The sequence below is a fragment of the Lycorma delicatula genome, chromosome 10 (assembly GCF_047948215.1).
Source record: "Lycorma delicatula isolate Av1 chromosome 10, ASM4794821v1, whole genome shotgun sequence".
Classification (NCBI taxonomy): Eukaryota; Metazoa; Arthropoda; class Insecta; order Hemiptera; family Fulgoridae; genus Lycorma; species Lycorma delicatula.
In genome coordinates, this window is record NC_134464.1 from 87,766,359 (window position 1) to 87,791,080 (window position 24,722).

A 24,722-nucleotide genomic window follows, 5' to 3' on the forward strand; every position below is an offset into this window, starting at 1 on the left:
CTTAAGAACTCAACTTTTGACAGTAAACTTAGCGAACATGAAGTAGTCGCATGGGAGCCCTTCAAAGACGCTATTGGTGGTTTTTTAGGCAACAGAAAAGATGAAAATTAGGTTTTTTTTTGTTAATAAGCTGTTAAAAAACTATAAACTTTTTTCCCGAAAATTTCCCATAATTTATTTTTTATTTGGTACATGAAGTTAGATGGAAACATATATTTAATAAAAATATACGTAATCGTATTTGTAGTACGAGTATGCAGCATATAATATGTACGGTTTATTACTGTCCACTCAATAAATCTCTGATACGCCTGAGTCATCATTGTTTTCGACATCTTACGTATTGACTATTTGAAGATATTTTAAAATAGATACATAATACTGAACTTACGAACTTTTTTTATATATACTTTATGACGTTTCTAAATTACTTTTTTTATATTTGGAAAAAGCAGTCTTTTGAGTTTATTGCGATCAACTTTTATTCATACGCCCACTTTGTACGCCTACCTATATTTTTTAATAAAATTTAAAGAAATATTTCAACAAAATTTGAAATAACTTTTTCAACTTTCCACCAAATTAAGGGTTAATGAACGATTGTTGTTCTTAATTTGGCGTTGACTTCAAAACGTCGAAATAGAAATAAAGAGAAGAGTTTATCATTATTTCATTAAATTAATAGTGACTATTTTTTTTTTTTGAATCGGTTTACTAATATAGGATTATAGGAAAAATGCAGGAATATAGTAAAAAAGTATTGCTTTGACAGCTGATATAACGGTAAAGTATTCTCGTGTTTAGTGTTATGTTGTCGTAAATTATTGATATTTTTGTTTTGAACTTTAATAATACCAGTACTAGTCGATATTAACGAGATTTTATTTTCCTAGCATCAAAGGTTAAGGCGTATGCTGCAAGAAGGAAAATATGGCAATCGGTCAGAAGATTGGATATAGGATTTTTTGTATTTCTGGACGTTTAATGACCCAGGGATCCCAAAAACAAAAAGTGGTGGGAAGTAATGTTCGTACGTACGTATGTCACTGTGTTGGCGTATTTGAAACTTAATAACCTTAGAGTGGATGAACCGATGTTGATGAAATTTGACACAGAGACTCGTATATATGGGGCGATTTGATGGTAAACGTTTGGGGTCAATATCACCAGGAGTGTAATTAGTTTCTCAGGGGGTCAACTTACTCAAACTTTTGCAAACATGACCTCACTTTATATTAAGCTCAGTTCACGTGTACGTAGTTGTCACAATTAAACAAATAATTCGTCCCCAAATTCTTTGCCTTCCCCAAAATTTGAAGAAAATCTATATATTTATTATTCTATAACTAATTTACTTACGTCTTTTAACCGAATTTTTTTAACAATAAATACTTTAGGGGCAATATTAGGGGTGGGAGAACCGATCAAAGTTTTTAATATTACAATAAAATTTCAGCATAATTCATCCCCACACCTAAAAAAGAAATCTTAGGTATAAATTAAAATTTATTAAAAAAATTATATTGAAATGTTAGATAAATTAAATTTTATTGGTTGTATATTTTTCAATGTAGATTTTGTTTAGTTTCCCAATTTATATTTATATTTTAGCTATTTAACATGTTAATTGTAGAAACATCATAAAGATTCTTAAGAGGAAATTTTGAGGAAATTTTAAGAGGATTTTTTTAATTTTTAAACTTTTTCATATATCATCATTTTTCCATTATATAAGAGTAAATAACCAAACCCAGGAAAGTATATAGATTTTTTTTGTAGCAAACTAATGAATTGAGCTACTGTATATACGTACATTAATTTGTTGCTACCTGCTATAAGTACCGTATTTCTAATGGTTATGGCTATGTAAGGTTCAAAAGGAACCGGCCACAATAGAATGACCGTTTCACTTGCCATTGATTATCACCTGCTTTTTAATGCGATATGAATGATTCATATGACTGTCAGTTTAGTCAAGTCGCCTATAACGTTTATGTTATGATCTGGGTAGTAGATAATTTCTCCTATCAATCTCTGTCAACAGGAAGAAATTTTCCCGTTCTAGCCGGGCTAGTACTAAAGGTGAAAGATATTTTATCCACATTTTTATTTAGAGCAAAATTTTCCTTTAAAGACCTCAAAAAATTTATTTCCAGTTAATTTTTACTTATCCGATTATTAAAGGGGTAACCGTGTCAAAAATGGGGTATCTGGTCATTTTGCAAACCTTTACGTATTAGGATCCAACTGGTTCATCTAGACCAAAAAACATATGTATCGATATCTGCGTAGGCCGGTACGAATGTGTGTCGCACTGCTTTTGGATATATATCTCTGGATTGACCAAACCGATTTCTCCATTCCTTTTAAAATAGAATTATATGTTTTTGTTCTTTTGGTGTACTTCCTTGGATTCAAATATTTTTTAGAAAGTTTATACTTCATGTATAGAACTATCAAGAAATGTAATACTGAATCTAAAATATATATATATTTTTTTAATTTTATTTTCTTATTTTAGCTTCTATTGAAGGAAATGTTAGATTCAGAGAAAAATGTACTCAGGCAGATTTGATATAAGCTTAACCTCGTTATATATGAATATTCTTAGAAAAATGTTTCTTAACTTCTAAAAAATATGTATATTCATTTTTTTTTGTTTTTACATTAAATTTTTGTTTTTAAAGTTCAAACATAATTTAACATGATCTAAACTTACTGTCATCACTGCAAAGACCATACACAATTGGCTCTGTTACAGAAGTTACAACATTTAATTTTGCTAAAATACCTGTAAAATCAGTACACGTATTTATTTGATATTGTTCCTGTTGAAATCTAAATTCTGGTGGTGAAAATGCCTGTAAAAATAAAAAAAAAAGTATGTTAATAAACAATAATATAAATATTTTGCTTAAAGATATTTTAATAAAAAAATAAAATATTGATTGCGCTACGCTTATATAAACATCTTGACAAAAAAAAAAAAATTAAAAATGTTAATACCTGCTATAGAAGTCCTAGGCAGCGCAGAATTATTCTTTAATACGTTCACTATATCTTACGGCTTGACTTGAACAAAAGATATTTTTGTTCTTTTGGCATATTTTACGGTTAACAAGTTTTCTTTACCCGGAATTTCTATTAACGTTTTTCACATCTTTTCCCTCTACTGACACTGTTTTCATCATAAACATTCTTTTAGAGATATTAATTTAGTCATATTGATATATGATTAAATCCCTCCGCTGATTTTCCAAACCTCGACATTATTTCGTTTTGTTACTATTTAAAATACTGATGCAGTTTAAAAAAGCAGACTTGAATTTGAACATGCGAAATCATTTTAAGTGGATGTTGCAAACTGTATTTAAAGATTTTATTCGCAAGACAAAGGGAAGTTTTATATATAATACATTATTACTTTTTTAAGCTATTAAAATTTAACTATTATTATTATTACAAAAACGTTTTGGCTAAATAATGTTACAATACCTGTTTTACAAAAGACTTCTGCAGCAAAATTAAAATTTTTGGTAATTAATACATCAGAATTACTTTCGATGACATTACCAATCGTATTTGAAAAGTAATTAAAATTTTTGTTTAAAAAAAAAATTAGGGTTCAAATACAGAGGTAGAAGAACAATTGCTAACATGTACAGGAACCAAACAGCAACAGTAACAATTGAAGAACATAAGAAAGAAGCCGTAATAAGAAAGGGAGTACGACAAGGATGTTCCCTATCTCCGTTACTTTTTAATCTTTACATGGAACTAGCAGTTAATGATGTTAAAGAACAATTTAGATTCGGAGTAACAGTACAAGGTGGAAATAAAGATGCTACGATTTGCTGATGATACAGTAATTCTAGCCGAGAGTAAAAAGGATTTAGAAGAAACAATGAACGGCATAGATGAAGTCCTACGCAAGAACCATCGCATGAAAATAAACAAGAACAAAACAAAAGTAATGAAATGTAGTAGAAATAACAAAGATGGACCACTGAATGTGAAAATAGGAGGAGAAAAGAAATTGGAGGTAGAAGAATTTTGTTATTTGGGAAGTAGAATTACTAAAGATGGACGAAGGAGGGCCGATATAAAATGCCGAATAGCACAAGCGAAAACGAGCCTTCAGTAAGAAATATAATTTGTTTACATCAAAAATTAATTTAATGTCAGGAAAAGATTTTTTAAAGTATATGTTTGGAGGGTCGCTTAAAGCGACTATTCCATATGCCTTAGTATGTGGCCTATACGTCTGTCTCTTCTTTTAACTATATATTTCCAAATGCTTCTTTCTTCATCTATTTGCCGCAATACCTCTTCATTTGTCACTTTATCCACCCATCTGATTTTTAACATTCCCCTATAGCACTGCATTTCAAAAGATTTTAATCTTTTCTTCTCAGATACTCCAATTGTCCAAGTTTCACTTGCATATAAAACGACCCTCCAAACATATACTTATATGCAAGTGAAACTTGGACAATTGGAGTATCTGAGAAGAAAAGATTAAAATCTTTTGAAATGTGGTGCTATAGGGGAATGTTAAAAATCAGATGGGTGGATAAAGTGACGAAGAGGTATTGCGGCAAATAGATGAAGAAAGAAGCATTTGGAAATATATAGTTAAAAGAAGAGACAGACGTATAGGCCACATACTAAGGCATATGGAATAGTCGCTTTAATATTGGAAGGACATTTTTTTTTATCAGAAACAATTTTACGAAAATGTGTCGCTAAACTATTTTGATTTATTTATCACAAAAATATTATTATATGCAGTACAACTTTGTTGTACCACATAAACAATTACATTAAACCGGCAACCGGCAATAAAATTGTTACTTTTATGTAAAGCATGTTACAGACCGATAAAGTAAGTGGTCAGTCTGATACGCTAATCCAGAAAGAATTAACTTGAGTCCACTGAATTGGTCGATAACCGACTTTAACTTTCTTGGCAACGTAGATATAGAGCTATGCTACAAGAAGGAAAATATGGTAATCGGTCTAGAAATTGGGTGTGGATTGTTTTTTCAACTACGTTTCATGACCTAGGACCCCAAGAACAAAACAAAAGTGGTGGGTGGGGGTGTAATATTCGTACATATCTATGTACTGTGTTGGGATGTTTGTAGCACTTTTGGATAAATCTATTTTGATGAAATTTGACACAGTGTCTGGTGAAATGTTTACAAAATTTTGACAAAATCTTCCTCCTAAATAACAAACACCAACCCTTGGAGATACCGACTACTAAACTAAAAGGTTTGTTATTTAGGAGGAAGATTTTGTCAAAATTTTGTAAACATAGTTCCACTTAATATTAATCTCAGTTTATGGGTACCATCTCTAAAAATATTTCCTCAAAATTTCTCCTTTACTTACGCAAAAAAAAAAGTTGAGGATTAATATTGGGGGTGGGAGAGCCGATCAAAATTTAAAAAAAAATCGTTTTTTAATTTTTTAAAACTTTTTAAATTTATTTAAATTTTTCATAATAATTATAATTATTATTACAATAAAATTTCATAATTCATTCTTTTGTAATATTTTTCATAAATCATTATTTTTCTAGTATATAAGAATAAATAACCAATACCAGCAAAGTATAACAACCTTGTTGTCAGATTTTTTTTATTTATATGTATGTACTATCATTGTTTACTTAATACATTGGGATTTATAGTAGTTGTTTAAATGTTATGTAGGCAGTTTTTTCAGCAAAGGCATTTTTAATTTACAAGTCGCTTTTTTTTTATGATCCTAGAAAAGGATCTTAGCTTTATATGAAGAATGATTTTTCTTTTCAAAAATAATTTCCACTTATAAAGAACTTCTAAAAAAAAAAATAAAATAGAATCGATTAATGTGTAAAGAAAAATGCATACGGATCGAATTTTTAACTTCCATTTTTTAATAGTTATTGATGATATTCAAACTGTTTATTGATTTTTGGCAAATTCAAATTTTAACATCTCTAATGATATTAAAATAATTTCTTAATGCTTGTATTCAGAAATAAATAAAAAATATTTAATCGTTTCTTTTGCTTATAAATTATTAAATATTTTAAATAAATAATATAAGTATAATATTTTTAATGAATAAATTTTAGTTAAGATGGCTCGAGTCAGCAGGGGTCTGAAAAACTTACTTGTAGCTCTGTGTTACAAAACGGGAAGGAGGTGTGTAACCAACCGAATAACAGAACATGAAATAATTTTCTGTTGTAAATTAATATTTCTTACGTTATCAGGAATAATATTAGACGTACGTGAAGAAACCCAGGTTTTATTAATACTCTCTCGTTTTCATTTTGACAAGAAAAATTGGTATGAGTCTATCTAAAATATATGTACTTTTTTACCGCATAATAATTTTACGTAATTATTTTTGTTTTTTCTGTAAGTAAAAAATTTTCAAACTAAAGTTTTCATTCAGATATAACAACAATAATTATCCTTTTTTTCCGGGTTAGGAAGTTTCCATATTTTTCGACACTCCAATCATTTTAAAACCACAGTTATTCTACGAGAATCTCAGGTGTCTTTCTTTCTGTGAGACAATCTCCACACCTTCTACGGCCAGTTTTGCTCCTTCATATATACCGATTGTGAGAATGATGTCTGTTAAAAGTTTTTCTCTATTTCAATCATTTCTAACAGTCTAATTTTTGTTTGTTTTCAACTGAATCTCCCAAGGTCCATTTTCATTCTTTTCAACTTTTCTTCATTTCTTTTAAATATCTCCCACGTCTTCACACTATACAATTCTGTGCTTTCTATTGTATAAAAAAGAAATTAAGACGTTTGTTTAAGAAACTATTACAGAAATCTATTACCTCTTAAAAACATAGTTATCTACACAAAATTAAAAAAAAATATATATATATAACTTTTGGTAAAGATGGTTTCTATGGAAAATAACAAATTTGAACATAATATAAAAAATCGTCTCTATGACACTAAACCTTTTAAAATGTTTAATTTATCATTAAGAAATTAATAGTATTTATTCTGTATTTTTAGCAAACCTTTGCCCAGACATATATATATATTATATTTATATAATTAATCCTGCAAATCTATTATTAATTTATTTTCAAGAATATCAATACTGAATATTTAAAATGAGTGTACTAAGTGTACTTGGACCGCGCACTGCTTAACTGCAGGATCGGCCCCGGAGGGGGAAAAACGGTGATAGGAGTTTTAGTCGGTAGGGTGCGGGTACACATAGGCTCATAGGCTCTGATGAGTCAGATGTGTCGGACTCGCTAACAAAACAGTACAGAATTTAAATCATACGGGTGAAGGTAAAATAAAATGTTATTAAACTAATATAACATAGCAATTGTGATGCCGGTGTGTAAGTTTATAGAACTTACACGCTGATTCCTTTACCAAAAAAGAGGATTCTAGTATAAATCATTGTTCGCTTTTCAATAATGTATTTCAATTTTACGTATAAGATTGGGTGTATATCGAAAATCACTATAACCAGAAACAAATAAATCTAAAGAACCGTACCATCAAATTTCAGCAATAATTATCATGATTGTTGATGATGGGCGTCGATTGCTTTCATTTTGAGAATGGAATGGTCTACCTGAAACTGCACAATACTACAGTTCATTTACTGTTCAGCCTTCGGTGGATCCGGAGGCTGAACAGTAAAAGAGGGAAAGATTCATACAGCTTTATACTATACAGAAGATATCATTGAGCTGAACGAAAAATGTAAATTTTAATAAACTCATAGCAAATAATGACGACGTAAAGGATGTAATTAATTACTTAAGTGAATAACTAATATAAAATAATAAAGCAGAAATTTATAGAATTAAATATGAAAAACAAAATTTTAAAGAAAATATATGAATGACAGAAATTTTTGTTTTTAAAATTTCTGTCATTCATATATAGTATTTTCTTTAAAATTTTGTTTTTCATATTTAATTCTATAAATTTCTGCTTTATTATTTTATATTAGTTTTAAAAGCAGATATTTTTGTTTCTTATTGTTTAATATTTTTAAATTTCATTATCTTCAAAAATTCACTTAAGTAATTAATTACATCCTTTACGTCGTCATTATTTGCTATGAGTTTATTAAAAAAACGATTTCTGGAACATCTACAAGCAAATAAATATGTCAGTTGCAAAAAAATTTAAATCCCTAGAATAATTAACGATCCAGTAAAGTTTAAATATTATTATTGGATTATGGAAGTAATAAATTTAATTTAAATATTTTACACTAATTATTTACTATTCAAAATACAGTAAAAAAAAGAAGGAAAATATAACACTTTAAATTATTTTTTTAATTTAATCTTATAGAAAAATTTTATTTTTATGAAACAGAGATCTTTTCGAGAGTAACAACCAAACACGGGTAAAAAAAGAAATGCAGAAAATGAAAAAAATAAAAATTGTAAATAATATTATTAATTCATTGTTTCTCGATAGAAAGGTTAAATTATTTTACTTAGCAGTAAAAAATCAAAGTTTCATTTATTCAGATGGTTTTTATTAATATAAAAATTATTAAATAATATAACTATGGAAACTATAGTTTTTGTAACTATGGAAATCTAATAATGATGTATGATAATCTATCTAATAATGTGTTAAACAAAGATGGTACACCAATATATAATAAGAAAGGTAAAGTCGATAGATGGGTGGAATATATTAAAGAGTTATACGGAGGAAATGAATTAGAAAATGGTGTTATAGAGGAAGAAGAGGAAGTTGAGGAGGATGAAATGGGAGAAACAATACTGAGATCTGAATTTAAGAGAGCATTAAAAGATTTTAAATGGCAGAAAGGCTCCTGGAATAGAATCTATCTTATCTAGAATTCTATACAGAAGAATTGAGAGGAGAGTGGAAGAAGTGTTAGAAGACCAATTTGGTTTCAGGAAAAGTATAGGGACAAGGGAAGCAATTTTAGGCCTCAGATTAATAGTAGAAGGAAGATTAAAGAAAAACAAACCGACTTACTTGGCGTTTATAGACCAACGTAAAAGGCATTACGTAGACTGGAATAAAATGTTCAGCATTTTAAAAAAATTTGGGTTCATGTACAGGAACCAAACAGCAGCAGTAATAATTGAAGAACATAAGAAAGAAGCCGTAATAAGAAAGGGAGTCCAACAAGGATTTTCCCTATCTCCGTTACTTAGATTTTCCCTATCTCCGGAGTAACAGTACAAGGTGAAAAGATAAAGATGCTACGATTGGCTGATGATATAGTAATTCTAGCCGAGAGTAAAATGGATTTAGAAGAAACAATGAACGGCATAGATGAAGTCCTACGCAAGAACTATCGCATGAAAATAAACAAGAACAAAACAAAAGTAATGAAATGTAGTAGAAATAACAAAGATGGACCACTGAATGTGAAAATTGGAGGTAGAAGAATTTTGTTATTTGGGAAGTAGAATTACTAAAGATGGACGAAGCAGGAGCGAAATGCCGAATAGCACAAGCTAAACGAGCCTTCAGTAAGAAATATAATTAGTTTACATCAAAAATTAATTTAAATGTCAGGAAAAGATTTTTGAAAGTGTATGTTTGGAGTGTCGCTTTATATGGAAGTGAAACCTGGACGATCGGAGTATCTGAGTAGAAAAGATTAGAAGCTTTAGAAATGCGGTGCTATAGGAGAATGTTAAAAATCAGACGGGTGGATAAAGTGGCAAATGAAGAGGTATTGCGGCAAATAGATGAAGAAAGAAGCGTTTGGAAAATATAGTTAAAAGAAGAGACAGACTAAGGCCACATACTAAGGCATCCTGGAATAGTCGCTTTAATATTGGAAGGACTGGTAGAAGGAAAAAATTCTGCAGGCAGGCCACGTTTGGAATATGTAAAACAAATTGTTAGGGATGTAGGATGTAGAGGGTATACTGAAATGAAAAGACTAACACTAGATAAGGAATCTTGGAGAGCTGCATCAAACCAGTCAAATGACTGAAAAAAACTATGGAAATGTGTAATATAAATGTAAGTACTTACTTGTATTATATTTTTATTTACATCTGTGGCCAAATCGTTCGGAAACCTTTGTAGTGCGTAACCTGTTCCACCATTGGTGAGATCATATTTTCTTATTTCGTAGTTTTCATTATTAGTAATAATGTTTATTTTACCAACATCTGTAACAATATAAAATTTAAGTAATATAGTAATTAAAAAATATTTAATATTTTTATATTTTTATATTTAATATTTAATATTTTAATTATTTTAGATGGTTTCTTAAAGAAGAACAACAAACTTTCTGTGCCTAATTTGTGCAACCAAATGTTTACCCATGTTTCTTGACATGCCGGTTGAAACACAAACATTAATGAATTGAACAAAAGAAACAGTGAACTGAGTCTCTATCACTGTATAAGAAAACATTTATTAAGAAAAAATAGATTAATTCTTTTATTTCATTATTATATTTCTGTCACCATGGTAAAGAAATAAGTTAGGAATTTTTCGTTATCAAAGGTGTGTGTACTTTACGATTATTCTGTTCTGTCTTTTGTTATTTAGTTGACTTTTCAGGTTTCTATAGTTTTATTTCATTAAATTACTTTAAAAATTGATTTTATTCGGGTTGTATAATTTTATTCGGTAGTATATTTTTTAATGTCCACATTTTCTCTTTCTTTAACCGTATTTTTATCAAATTGTATTCTTGTATTCTTATCTGAACGTAAAAAAAAAAAATATATATATATGATTTTACATTCGATGTACAATAAATACTGTACTTTTTATTACGGTGTCTCAGTGCACTGAAGGTCACTTCAATGAGCAAAAATATATAAATGCTACGAAATTCAATACAACTTAAACCTTTTTTGATGACCTGGTTAATTCTCTTGTATGTACATTAGAATCCAACAAATAAAATGTTCGTTTAAGGAGTGGTTCAAGTAGTGTGGAAGGATCACACTATGAGAAGGTGGATTGTTATTTTCCCTACGTACGAGTATTTTATTATGAGCGAGAGAATATTTAACTTAGAAAATACTCTAGAACAATTAAAAAAAATCAAACATCTGGAATATTCTAAAATCTAGATATAATGAAAGTGAATCTAGATTAATTGTATAGCTCATGATTCACTTGGTTAATTCTCTTGTATGTACATTAGAATCCAACAAATAAAATGTTCGTTTAAGGAGTGGTTCAAGTAGTGTGGAAGGATCACACTATGAGAAGGTGGATTGTTATTTTCCCTACGTAATGAAAAATATAATGAAAAAGTGAATCTAGATTAATTGTATAGCTCATGATTCACTTTTTCATTATATCTAGATTCTAGAATATTCCTGATGAGATATAATGAAAAAGTGAATCTAGATTAATTGTATAGCTCATGATTCACTTTTTCATTATATCTAGATTCTAGAATATTCCTGATGTTTTTGATTACCATTTGATTTTTTAATTGTTCTAGATAAGTGGCAGTTTAATTTTTATCTTCTGTAAACGTTAAATATTCTCTGGAATATTCCAGATGTTTTTTATTGCCGGTATAACATAATATAACATCTGGAACAGATGTTTTTTATTGATAACAGATTATTTTTATATATAAGTTCGAGTGTATTTTTATTGCCGGTATATAGAATCCAGATGTTTTTTGGTTGGCAATTGTTCTAGAGTATTTTTAGTGAGCGATACCATAAAATATAAAATTCTAGAATAATTCTATTCCAGATGTCACATCTATTTCACCAGCATTTGAATTGTTCTAGAATATGCGGCTTTGCAATTGTTCTAGGCTTTACATTCTAGAACAGTCCATATATATTTTCTATTAGATTCATATAAATCAAAGGTAATTATAATTAAAGGTATAAAATCATATAATTAAATTAAATTAAATTTATAATTATAAATTAATTAATTAATTTATTAATTAATTTATTATAATTATAAATCAAAGGTAACAAAAATAAGTAAATGGGATTTATTTAAGGGATTTATGTAATGGAGGAACGGCTTATGTAATGGAGGAATGTATTGGAATATAGAAATTCTAGATTCCAGATCAATTTTATATAAAATTATATAAATGTATTGGAATGTATTGGAATATAGAAATTCTAGATTCCAGATCAATTTTATATAAAATTATACGGAGAAATATCGTAAAAAAGAAAAATAATTCCGTTTTATCTATTTTATCGGTCAAAGTATTCTATTGTGTTTTATTTTCATTGTTGACTTTATTTTCTTCAATGAATTCACATACTACTATTTAAATTAAAGCAGGAATTGAACTTGATTGACCTTCGATATGCAACAAGCAGTTCAATACGTAGGTTAGACCAGTACAAACAACCGTCTAGTGCAATCAGACTACACCAGGGTTAATTTATTGGCACAGCTTACAACAAAGTAATCCTTGGTATTGAGTTTCGGTGTTAGCCTACGATTCGTGAACGAAATGTAAATATTAATATAAATAAATTGTAAATGTAAATGTAAATGTAAATGTAAATATAAATATAATTAATTAAATATATAAACAAACTAAACTAAAAAAAAAAAAAAACGTTTAAAAGTAAAAAACAAAGAATTGAAAAATAAGTTGATGTTTTACAAAGTAATAATATTTCCTGTAATGAAAAATCAATAACTCGACTTTGAAAAAACGGTATTTAATGTTCTAATTTTCAAGTATAAATTGTAGTTACTTGTATTAAAGTTACTTGTATTAGTTAATTGTTACCTGTTGCCCTTATTATAGTACTAAAAGAATAAAATTTGTTCTTTAAAATGTTATTACATATATTTCTCTAGTCATAAAATATAAAATTTTAAACATTGTGGTGTGTTTTGTAATGCTACTTTTTAAAATTTTTTTCTGAATCAGTCGCTTAGTGTCAGCATACTTCTTCAGTCCTTAATTATCATTTTTATATATTTTAAGTTTTTGTTTTTTAAAGTTTAAATATTGTTTTATAACAAAATTTTCTAAGCCTGGATGAGTTAATATTATTTAAATCCAGTCGGAGATCTAAAAAAAAGAACAGATTATTTTTAGTCTTAAAAATTAATTGGTTGTTAGAAAATATTAAATGGTTGGTAAACGATTCTGTTACTTAAATTTTATCTTAAAACCTCTTAACTTAGTATTTTTACCAACCGTTTAATATTTTCTAACAACCAATTAATTTTTCTGTTCTTTGTTTTAGATCTCCGATTATCCATGTAAAATCAGTAACATTAATAAAAATTATAAAAACCGTTTTTCCAAAAGTTATGTTTGATAATTTTTTTATTTCCTGAGAGTTGAGATAGTATGTTATTCGATTTTTTTTTACTTTGGCCTTTCTTTATACGTAATTTTACCTTCCTGAATAAAACTCCAATTTTTAGAATGTAATATTTAACTGTATTTAACTAGTATATAAATACACTCACTATTTTACGTTAATGAAAAAAAAAATATATTGTCAATATAAATTATTTAAATCATAATTTTGCTTCGCGTTAACAAATATGAATAGGAATCTGTAGGCGCATTTAAAAATGCGCCTACAGATTTAATGATTTAATGATCTGGAATTCAATATTAAATGCCCATAACAATCTGCTGCTAAGAGTGTTTGAGTGTAACATTGAGCGTGCACGTTTTCTTAGACAGACGAGTAACTATCGATGAAGTGGAACATCGTCTGCAAATCAGTCACGGTTGTGCCTACGAAATCGTCCACAACAGACTTGGGTTCCATAAAGTCTGTGCAAGATGGGTCCAAAAACAACTCACACGTTCGCGTAAACAAACGCGCTTGGACATCTGTCAAAAATATTTGGATCGCTATGGTAACGAACCGAAAATATCTATAACCGAAAATATATATAAATAAAAAATCTTCGTAGACAGAATCATCAGTGAAGAAACGTGGATCCATCATTACGAGCCGGAGAGTAAACTGCAGAGTACGGAATGGAAAAAAGTTCAAAACCCAACCGTCCGCAGGAAAACAGATGCTTACGGTTTTTTTTGACTCACAAGGCCCAGTACTTGAACATTATGAGGAGAAGGGCACAACAATAAATAGTGCGCGTTACAGAAAGACCCTTACTGCAATAACCAAAGGCCGAGGACTACTGTCGAAAGGTGTTGTGTTGTTGCACGACAATGCCCGTCCACATACTGCCATCGGCAGTATAGTTCTGAACGTGCCCCTTCTGTCTACCGCTTGTTTGGTCCACTCAAAGAGGCCTTAAGAGGCCGTCGATTTACCTCGGACGAAACAGTGAAAGAAGCGGTGCATTCCTGGCTCGCAGTTCAACGAACCAAGTGCGTTTAAATGCAAGGAGACTATTTTGAAAAATGATGTACATGTAAGTTTCCTATTTGTATTGCAATCAAATATATATATATATATATATATATATATATATAATGTATGATGAATAATTATGATTCAGTCTGTTTTAAGAAGTATTTTTTCTCTATTTCGTTGGATTTTATTATAATCTGTTTTTTTAATTTGACAATTATTATGCAATATATAGTAAAATGAAAGTTTAAATTTGTATTATAATTAATTATGTTGATTTATATTCAAATGAACTATTTAATTATATTGCTATTAAAACGTTTTTTTTAATAAGAAACTAATGATAACGAGTTTTGAAATAAAAATGTTACCTTATTTGTTTCACAACATTTACAAATATTAATAATTGTCACGTCATCAGGAGATTAATTGTAGACTTATTTTATTGACTACTACAAATTAATCCATTGTAAACCAATTTTATTTCGATAAGATAAGTAATTAAATATTATTTTAACATTAATTATTATTACCCTCCATTATTACACACATTGCTCGATTTGTAAATAATTTTTTTTTAATTCTTTACGTTTTGTAATATATTCTTATCATTTTCTTGAATGCATATTAGTTATTTAATATAAAAAAATTGCTATGATTGAAGTATAGCATAGATAATAATTATTTTCTTCATGAGTGATGATTCGGTATAAAATTAAAAGAAAGTATTCGCTTCTTTGTTCTAAAGTCTTTATATCTTTCCATATAATGTTGAAATTTCGGATTTAGGATTGTTGTAACATTTAGTTGTGCACCTCCCCTTTTGATTGCAATCACCTGAACCAAAAGTGTAAAAAAGTTTGGATTTTGGACTCTTAATTAACTTTTTTTATTAATTAATCATAACTTATTTTCATCGGTTCATGAGTTACAGCCAAAAAAAATTTAATTAATGAAATATTTGGATCTTACAAGGGAAGACACGTCGGTTCGAATCAGACTTTATCTCCTTTTCTTTTTTTCTTAATATATAATGTGTATATGTAATTTAATAGGCATTATTACATATCTGACTCAATTATACCGACTCTTTTTGTGGCCTAAAACGATTAGCCGTTGTAAAAAATTTCCACAGATAGGAATCCAGCAGATTTCTGATATTGGCCGGATTCTCTCTCTTTTCTTTTGTGGCACAGCAGCGACTGTCTATAGCCATTAAATTTATAATTTCTTACAACAAACCGGTTATCAATGAAAAGTTCATAAGACTTTTCCGAACGAACATTCTTATTATTATTACTGCCTTTTCAGTTAATTCATTTCTTACAAAGTTATTGTCTTTACTCGACAATCGAAAAGTTAGAATACTTTATCTCTTGGTTTAGTGGTTTTACGGCACATTTTATTTTTTTCATTTATTAAAAAGTTCGTTTTACCGTCATTTTGATAATCTTACACTTGATTTACAAAATTGATATTTATAATATTTTATGCGTTTTAGTAAACCTTAACATTAGCGCGCCTGAATCAACACGATAGCTTATATCGTTTTTGCGTAATGATTGTATACAGAATTTTACTATTTTTGTAGTCATCTAACGATGCTTAATCCGAATCCGAAATTAAAATCAAAATCTGTGACAAGAAGTGAATTTAATAAAAAAAAACATGTAAATAGGCAGTAGTTTCAGATAGTGGTGCTCACGTCACTAAAAAACCCCAATGTTTTAGAATAGATTTTGCTAAATTTCATTAATAAAAAATGGTGTAATTAATAAAAAGGTGTAATTTACCGTTAACTCTCGCTAAAAAGCTGGTTTCTCACCCTGAAAGTTATGTTTTCTTACTGCCAATAAATATCGATAAAAATTCTATTAAATTATACTTTCCAAATCGTTTGTTTTCTTTTTTTATCGACTTTTTGAAGAAAAGTGGGCATGAAAATGAATTTTTTTTACTTTTGAGGTATGAGGAGTACAAAAATACCATTCATCGGATCGGTCATTCCACTCTGATTACTGATTTGATGCAGGAAATATAATATTAAAACGAAATCGATTTTATTTACCAAAACGGATGATTTTTTCGAAGGTGAAGAGTTTAGACGGCCAGGAAAATATTGGAAGTCAATCTTTTACTACCAACTTGGTCTTTTTCTTTCATTTTCCTGTTTAACCTCCGGTAACTACCGTTTAGATAATTCTTCAGAGGATGAATGAGGATGATACGTATGAGTGTAAATGAAGTGTAGTCTTGTACATTCTCAGTTCGACCAATCCTGAGATGTGTGGTTAATTGAAACCTAACCACCAAAGAACACCGGTATCCACGATCTAGCATTCAAATCCGTGTAAAAATAACTGGCTTTACTAGGACTTGAACGCTGTAACTGTCGACTTTCAAATCAGCTGATTTGGGAAGACGCGTTCACCACTAGACTAACCCGGTGGGTTACAAACTTGGTCTGTTCACAGAGAAATTACATTAATTTTTCGTTTATAGTTTTGTTTCATTTTATACCGATCGGTAGCTATTTTATTATATCGTATTTTTTTTAAAAATTATTACATTTTATGCCATCATTTTAGTTACTTATAATATTTTTACTTTTATTCATTATAGTTAAAAAAAATACAGCATAATAATAAAATTAATTGATAAAAAAACAGTTAGAAAACAATCAAGAACTGTTTACAGAAAATATAAAACTAGGCCTTTAAAAAAAATACGATATAATAAAATTGTTACCGAACTGTATAAAATGAAACAATTTTATTATAAGTAACTAAAATGATGGCATAAAATGTAATCATTTTCTTTTGTAAATACGCGTATTTTAGTATATTATGTTAATTTCTTATAGTAACAATTATTATACTTGTAATTTTAGGTAGTATACAGTTTAGGTAGTATACAGTTATAATTTTAAGCAGATTACTACGATATAACTCATATTAAATAAAATAAAAATCTAGAGTTATATCTTTAATTTTTTTTATCGTGTTCAAATCTCAGTTACATTTTTCCTTTACATTCTAATAATTAATTAATAAAACAAAAATGCGATGATTTCATAAAACGTAAAATGTAAATTCTTTTGCAATATTTTTTAAAGCTAAATAAAAAAGTACAAAAAATAAAGTTATTAATTTGACAAAATCTTTTAACACGCCTTCAACAACATTATGAAATATTAATTCGTAAATAATTAAATAATTTAGCGCCTATTTACAAATTGATAAAAACCAATTTATTAGTGACATATAATTTGCATATGTTAGGTTATGATTGACACACAACCATTAATTACGTAATAAAAGAGAATCACGTGGTATTAAATAAAGCTTATTGTTTGTTTTTAATTTTAACGATAAATAATTATCACCGACTGATTTAATACTAGATTACGCAACAGCATATAATAATATTTTAAAATAATATATTATAGTAGTGTGCAAAAAGGTGATAATTTTTTGGAACAAGAAATATACAAAATATACATTTATGTTTTCTGTATATTATATACGAGAAAACTAAAAGGTATACATTTTTTTATTTAATATTAAAATATATTTTCTGTTAATAAGAAAATTAGATTATCCTCAACCGTTTAAATTCCCTCATCGTTGTGATTCATCGCATAAGCGCGTATGAAAAATTTTTTTTTTTTGTCTTCAGTCATTTGACTGGTTTGATGCAGCTCTCCAAGATTCTCTATCTAGTGCTGGTCGTTTCATTTCAGTATACCCTCTACATCCTACATCCCTAACAATTTGTTTTACGTATTCCAATCGTGGCCTGCCTTCACACAATTTTTTCCTTCTACCTGTCCTTCCAATATTAAAGCGACTATTCCAGGACGCCTTAGTATGCGCCTGTATGTCTGTCTCTTCTTTTAACTATATTTTTCCAAATGCTTCTTTCTTTACCTATTTGCCGCAATACCTCTTCATTTGTCACTTTATCCACCCATCTGATTTTTAACATTCTCCTATAACAGTATGAAAAATATAGAAATACAAAGTCAACATAACCTCAAATTAGGTATTTGACTGTTGTAGAACTTAAAATTGTTGGCCGACCTGAGATTGTACAAGACTAAACTTACATTTACATCCGTACATATCATCTTCGTTCATCCTCTGAAGTAATACCTTACGGCTGTTCCGGAGGCTAAACAAAGAAAGAAAACTTAAATTGAACGTAACTGAAGAACAGCTCGACCGATTTTCAGCAAATTTTCTCATATAAAATTTTACATACACTATTACAGCATGTATAAATTTCAAATCAATTAAACTGTACACCGATACATAAATAATACATGCAGAATGTGTCACGAACTTTTCCCGAGACCTTCATAACCTATCCTACTCGTGAGTGTAAAACATTCAAAATAAACCTTCGTAAACGAGATACAAATAGCTTGGATTTCAGCTACGCCGGTGAAGTTGCTGAAGTTGCTATGTATTTTACTTTTGTATGCTATATTTTTCATCCATCCTCAAACGCAAAATTCTAAAGGCGATATCAGGCGATCTTGATGGATCTCCACGACCGATCAATTTTTCAGGGAAATGGTGATTTAAGTGAGTGGAAATGGCACAAAAGAAGAGGTGAAGCGCGCGCGTCTCAGAACCAGAGCTGCGACTACTCTTCTTGATGAAAGTGCAAGTTGACTTCAGCATTTAAGCGGCCAGGTAATATGAACGGTCCAAAGTTGTCGATTTGTATTCCACCAGCTGCAGAACTCCATGCGAAGCGGCACGTGTTGACATAAAAGCGGCACGATAAGGACATAAAATATTTTGTTTTAGTGTTGTCGATTTGTATTCCACCAGCTGCAGAACTCCAAGCGAAGCGGCACGTGTTGAACTTGGCTGTTTACGATAAGGATATAAAATATTTTGTTTTAGTGTTGTCGATTTGTATTCCACCAGCTGCAGAACTCCAAGCGAAGCGGCACGTGTTGAACTTGGCTGTTTACGATAAGGACATAAAATATTTTGTTTTAGTGTCCTCCAAACCATCGAATGCGAAAATCCGATCCGCTTAGGAAGACGTCGTGTACTGACGCCTGGACTGCGCTGATCCGCTTAGGAAGACGTCGTGTACTGACGCCTGGACTGCGCTGAACTTCATCGATAATAATTTCATAAATAACAGCGTCGAGTTCGAAAGATCTTTTGTAGCTGATACGAATACTGGGTAGTGAACCTGTTGGCCGAAGATTGCGAAAAGTCGCGCTAATTGTTTTGGGATCTGGAATCCTGCGATTCTGAAAACGTATTTCTGCAGCAACATTACTCACCAAAGATGAATACATTATCAGTGTATTCCTCTCTTGTAAATAAGTTGGCACTGCTTTCTATGGCAAACTAAAATTCACTTTCAAATTAACATCACAGAAAACCTTCCCTAACAACACACAGCACTGTTCACAGTATCCGATATATTTAATGAACTTCACAGAATGATTTAAACACTAATACAGTATTACGCATTGTTGATCAGCTGTTATTTTATTCTCTGTCATAAATAAAATAAATTATTATCTAAATAATTTAATAAGTTTTGTTTTTACAAAATTTTCACGAATGTTTCCACCATCAAAAAAGAGTTTGGTTTATGTTCGCATTAAATAACTACTTTCTGACAAACGTAGTTGAAATGTACTGTTTCTAAATAAAATTCGATTTTTTCAAACTTTTCTTTGTTTCGTTCAACTTAGCAGGTACGGTTCTGGGATCTATTTTATTCGACTTTTCAGGTAAAAAAAATCAAAAATCAATAATTCTATCCCATAATTGTCATAAAAAAATTTCATTAGCTGTAACTCGTAAACGAAGAATTTTAGAATATATTTGAATATGAAAATTTTCCATTATTTTCACAAGTAGAATTGGTATTGAATGTCCCGGGAGAACTGTGGGATACATTCTGTACATATTTACATTTTAAGAGAATGGTATTTTCGTACTCCTTATAACTCAAAACGTAAACAAAATTCAATTTTACCCCCAAATTCTACCTTGCGACGGAAAGTAATACCGTTAATTTTCTTCTAAAATTCAAAAATTTAACAAAAATCAATAAAAATTAAATGGAATTAGCATGTGCTAGCAAGAGGTCTGTTCGGTAGGACAGGTAAACTAAACTCACAACAATTAAAGGAAACGAATGAGCATTCATGTTATTTGACGTAATGAGGCAGGTTCGTGAAAATAAATATTTAATTAAGACTTTAATGAAGATTATTTGAGCATTTATTTATGTACATGTTGAACAATATGAAGAAAATCCGTTTTCTTTTTATTTAATTTCAAATTAGCTTTATTTAAAAGATTAATCGACTATAGAAAATGGCAGCGGAAGCATAATAAAGTCTTTCTAAAAAAAAAACTTTTTTTCAAATTCGCATTTGATTTTCAAATGAGCGCATTCTGATCGCATTATGCGTGCGGGTGACAAACATTGCTCTTTAATATAGGATAATTACTAATATTGGGTAATTACAGGACGTGCGGTTAACAACTTTCTATATAGTTTTGTACGAGTATGTAGTATAATTTTTTTTTTAATTTATTTACACACACACATACACACACACACACACACACACACACATATATATATATAGTGTGTGTAACCTATGACACTTCCGGTAACGTAAGGATTCCGACGCGCCTAAATCGGTTCAGTCGTTGAGCTGAATGACTAATGGATAAAATTTAAAATATAAAAATATAAATATAAAATATTTTATAAAAAATATTAAAATATTATTGAAATTTATGTGTACTGCAGTAAATGTGGTAATTAAGCTGAAAATAACTTCTGAGAAATTAAAAACATTTGATACTGTTAATTATTTAACTTAAAACTGCTTGAAGTAACTAATAATTTAGTTAGTTAAAACAAGTAGAATTACATAATTATTGATCTATTAACACACAAAGAAAAGCTGAAAAAATTTTTAATAATTCATTGAAATAAAATTGATTCATATAATTATTGGAAATATGACATTGCCGCATTTAAGTTTGACTCATTACATAATTCTGCAATAAGCATGTGCAATATTTAGTAAATAAAATTATTTATTTAGTAAATTATAAATAATAACGGTATACATCTTTATCAAACTACACAATAGAACTGTTTTCGTAAAGTTCAACACAATCATTATGCTGGCACGTTGCCATTTTTTATAAATTATCTAACCGTTTTAAAGTTTTCCTAAGAATCTGTTTAAAATTTAATTAAAGATTTTCATTTACATAAATAATATTACACTGACGATGATTTTTTTTAGTAATACCAATTAAAAATAATAGAGAAATCTCTGAATTTATTTTTTAATTACTTTTTATACTTAGTGTCTTGAAGAATTTAATTTATTTACAATTTACATTTTTAATACTTTAACTACATTTGTAGTTAATTGAATATTTTTTGATGCTGCACTGATCAAGGTTTACCACGGTTTCCCCAAATACATCTTGGAAGATTGTAGAGTAGTTCCTACATATATCCGAGGAATAGTATATTAACCATCCAGAAGAAAATACCGATTTATTAATCTAATCTCTCGGGTGAAGTTATTCATCAAGAAAAAAAGATTAATCTTACTTCATTATTATTTTTCTACCTCCACGGCAAAGAAATAAGTTATGAATATTTTTCGTCGACAAAGGTGTGTGTACTTCCGTTGCCTTTTGTAATTTAGTTTCTTTTTCGGGTTTCTATAAAGACTGAAAGTAGTATATTCTATAAAAGTTGAAACCTTCTTACTTTTCTAGCGGAAAATTTACCCCCGCCACTTCGCCATGTGAAATCACAGGTTTTACCCCCACCACTACTCCGTGTAGTAAAGATATGACGTTGAGTGTGTTTGTGTTGGAACTAAATCTTATCTTTATATAGGTCTGATGTTAGCGTAGAATTTATTATACTAAGGGTAATATACGTTCAGTTATTTACTTTAATATATATCTGTTTTATAACATTTAGAATATATTAATATATTAATTTTACTCGAAATCAGGTAAAGTTAATCAAATAAAGTTAATTAAATATAACAGCATACAACGCAAGAAAAACTGATTATGTAGATTGGAGGTTGTAAAGGAACCTCAACGTGAAGAATATATAAATCTTTATTTCAAAAAAAAAATTATTTTAGTTCCTTTTACTTTCCTGGCATTATACCTCAGGTAAAGTTAATCAAATAAAGTTTAAATATAACAGCATACAACGCAAGAAAGGAACCTCAACGTGAAGAATATATAAATCTTTATTTAAAAAAAAAAATTATTTTAGTTCCTTTTACTTTCCTGGCATTATACCTCTAGAGCTACGCTGCAAGAAGGAAAGAATGGGAATCAGTTAAAAAATGGCAATGGGTTTTTTCATGTTTATGACCGAGGCACCCCAAAAAGCAAAAGAAAGTGGGGTAATATTCGTTCTTATTTACACAATTGTGTTGCCCTATTTGAAGGTTAATAATTTTTGATCGGATAAACCGATTTTGATGAAATTTTATGGCTTATGGGGCAATTTGTTAGATTAGATTTTTTAAATTAATTTTGTTTGGTTTATGTAAACTTATTAAATTTTATTAATAATATTACGATAAAATTATTCATCATAATTCCCCCCCCCCCCCACCATCTAATTAACAAGAAAAGAAGTTCAAGGTAATTTTTTTTATTTGTTATATAAGAGTGGAATTTTTTTAGTACAGCAAACGTAAAGTGAAATCATTTTTCCATTATATAAGAAAAAATAACCGATGCCAGGAAAGTATTACAACTTTGTTGTCAGCTTTTTTTTTTATAGTCATGGTAAACGTTTTGTGAAACTAATATGAAACTGAAGCGGTAAAGAATTTAAAAAATATATATTTAATACTGAAGTGATGATTTTTTTCAAAATTTTATTTTTGAAATTCTATTTTCAATGATATTTTTTTTGGAGTCTTAGAATCGCATCCCAGTAAAAGTTTCACGAAATACAAACCGCTTACTCCGTTAATATTACCCCCATCTCTTCCGGCAGAACCAATTTCCAAATTTTATGAATTAGGTTTAATTATAAAGATATATTATTATACAGTATATTTACTTACCGTGTCATTTTATAATTTATAAAGCGCACATGTAATATTGTATTTTTGTATTGGTAAATTTAATTTCAATTTAACAAAAATATATATTTAATATTTAAAGGTACACACTAACCGGATAAAGGTTTTTAGGTATACTAATTCTTTATTAAATATTTTACTAAAAAATAGGATGATGACATAGTATATGATTTCAATTCGTTTGATACTAATTCTTTATTGCAATATTTTACTACAAATTAGGTTGATGACATAATATATGATTTCATATTCGTTTGACTCATTTTTATTGCTATCATTCTATATATATATATATATATTCTTTTTTTTAAATATAATTCATATCTTATCATGTTAAATATAATTTTATTTAAAATATTATTATTTATTAAATAATATACAATTATATACCATGAAACACTAGTTTTTATTTATTTATAAGAAATAATAAAATATTTTTTATGTCCCAATTACGATTGCTTAAATGTTTTATACTTAGAACGTTTTTTTTTTGGAAATGGTTGATTAAATGGTTGATTATTTTGTTCTAATTTTGTTTTCTTTTTTTTTTGGTAAATGTTATTTCTTTTATAATAAGGAAAAAAATGTACTTATATAAGGTCCAGTGAGATTTTAATATATAAAATAAATTCATTACACCTATCGATAAAATATTCTTAAAACATTAACTTACATGAATTGGCGCACGACCGGTGCAGTTCAAACAATGAATACTTTTATCATTGTTAAAACACTAACAACAAATATTGAGATAAAATCTTTACAAAATTTTAATTCAGTTTTGTATTATTAAATTTAAATAAATATATTCTAAAAATATATTCTAAAAATATAAAAGTCAGGTTAACTGACCTTTCTTTCTTTTTCCTGTTTAGCCTCCGGTAACTACCATTTAGATAATTCTTCAGAGGATGAATGAGGATGATATGTATGAGTGTAAATGAAGTGTAGTCTTGTACATTCTCAGTTCGACCAATCCTGAGATGTGTGGTTAATTGAAACCCAACCACCAAAGAACACCGGTATCCACGATCTAGCATTCAAATCCATAAAAATAACTGGCTTTACTAGGACGAACGCTGGAACTCTCGGCTTCCAAATCAGCTGATTTGGGAAGACGCGTTCACCACTAGACCAACCCGGTGGGTAGGTTAACTGACCTGAGCCAGATAAACTTTTAAGATCCTAATATCTTCCATTTACCATTAAATTATCTATGATGTTCCCCTTTTTCAGTCCCCTTTCGTTGCACCT

At 28.9% G+C, this 24,722-nt stretch overlaps 1 protein-coding gene across 5 annotated transcripts in view; it reads right to left on the reverse strand.

The window, feature by feature from the left end:
- LOC142331059 (uncharacterized) overlaps positions 1–24,722 on the reverse strand; it is a 174,113-nt gene that overhangs the window by 101,363 nt on the left and 48,028 nt on the right. For all 5 annotated transcript variants that reach the window (XM_075376700.1, XM_075376699.1, XM_075376698.1 and 2 more), the window contains exons 3-4: positions 10,038–10,177; positions 2,720–2,861 (exon numbers count right to left, since the gene is read on the reverse strand). In XM_075376700.1, the coding sequence (XP_075232815.1) occupies positions 2,720–2,861; positions 10,038–10,177 (282 nt within the window). The remainder of the gene's footprint in view (positions 1–2,719; positions 2,862–10,037; positions 10,178–24,722) is intronic.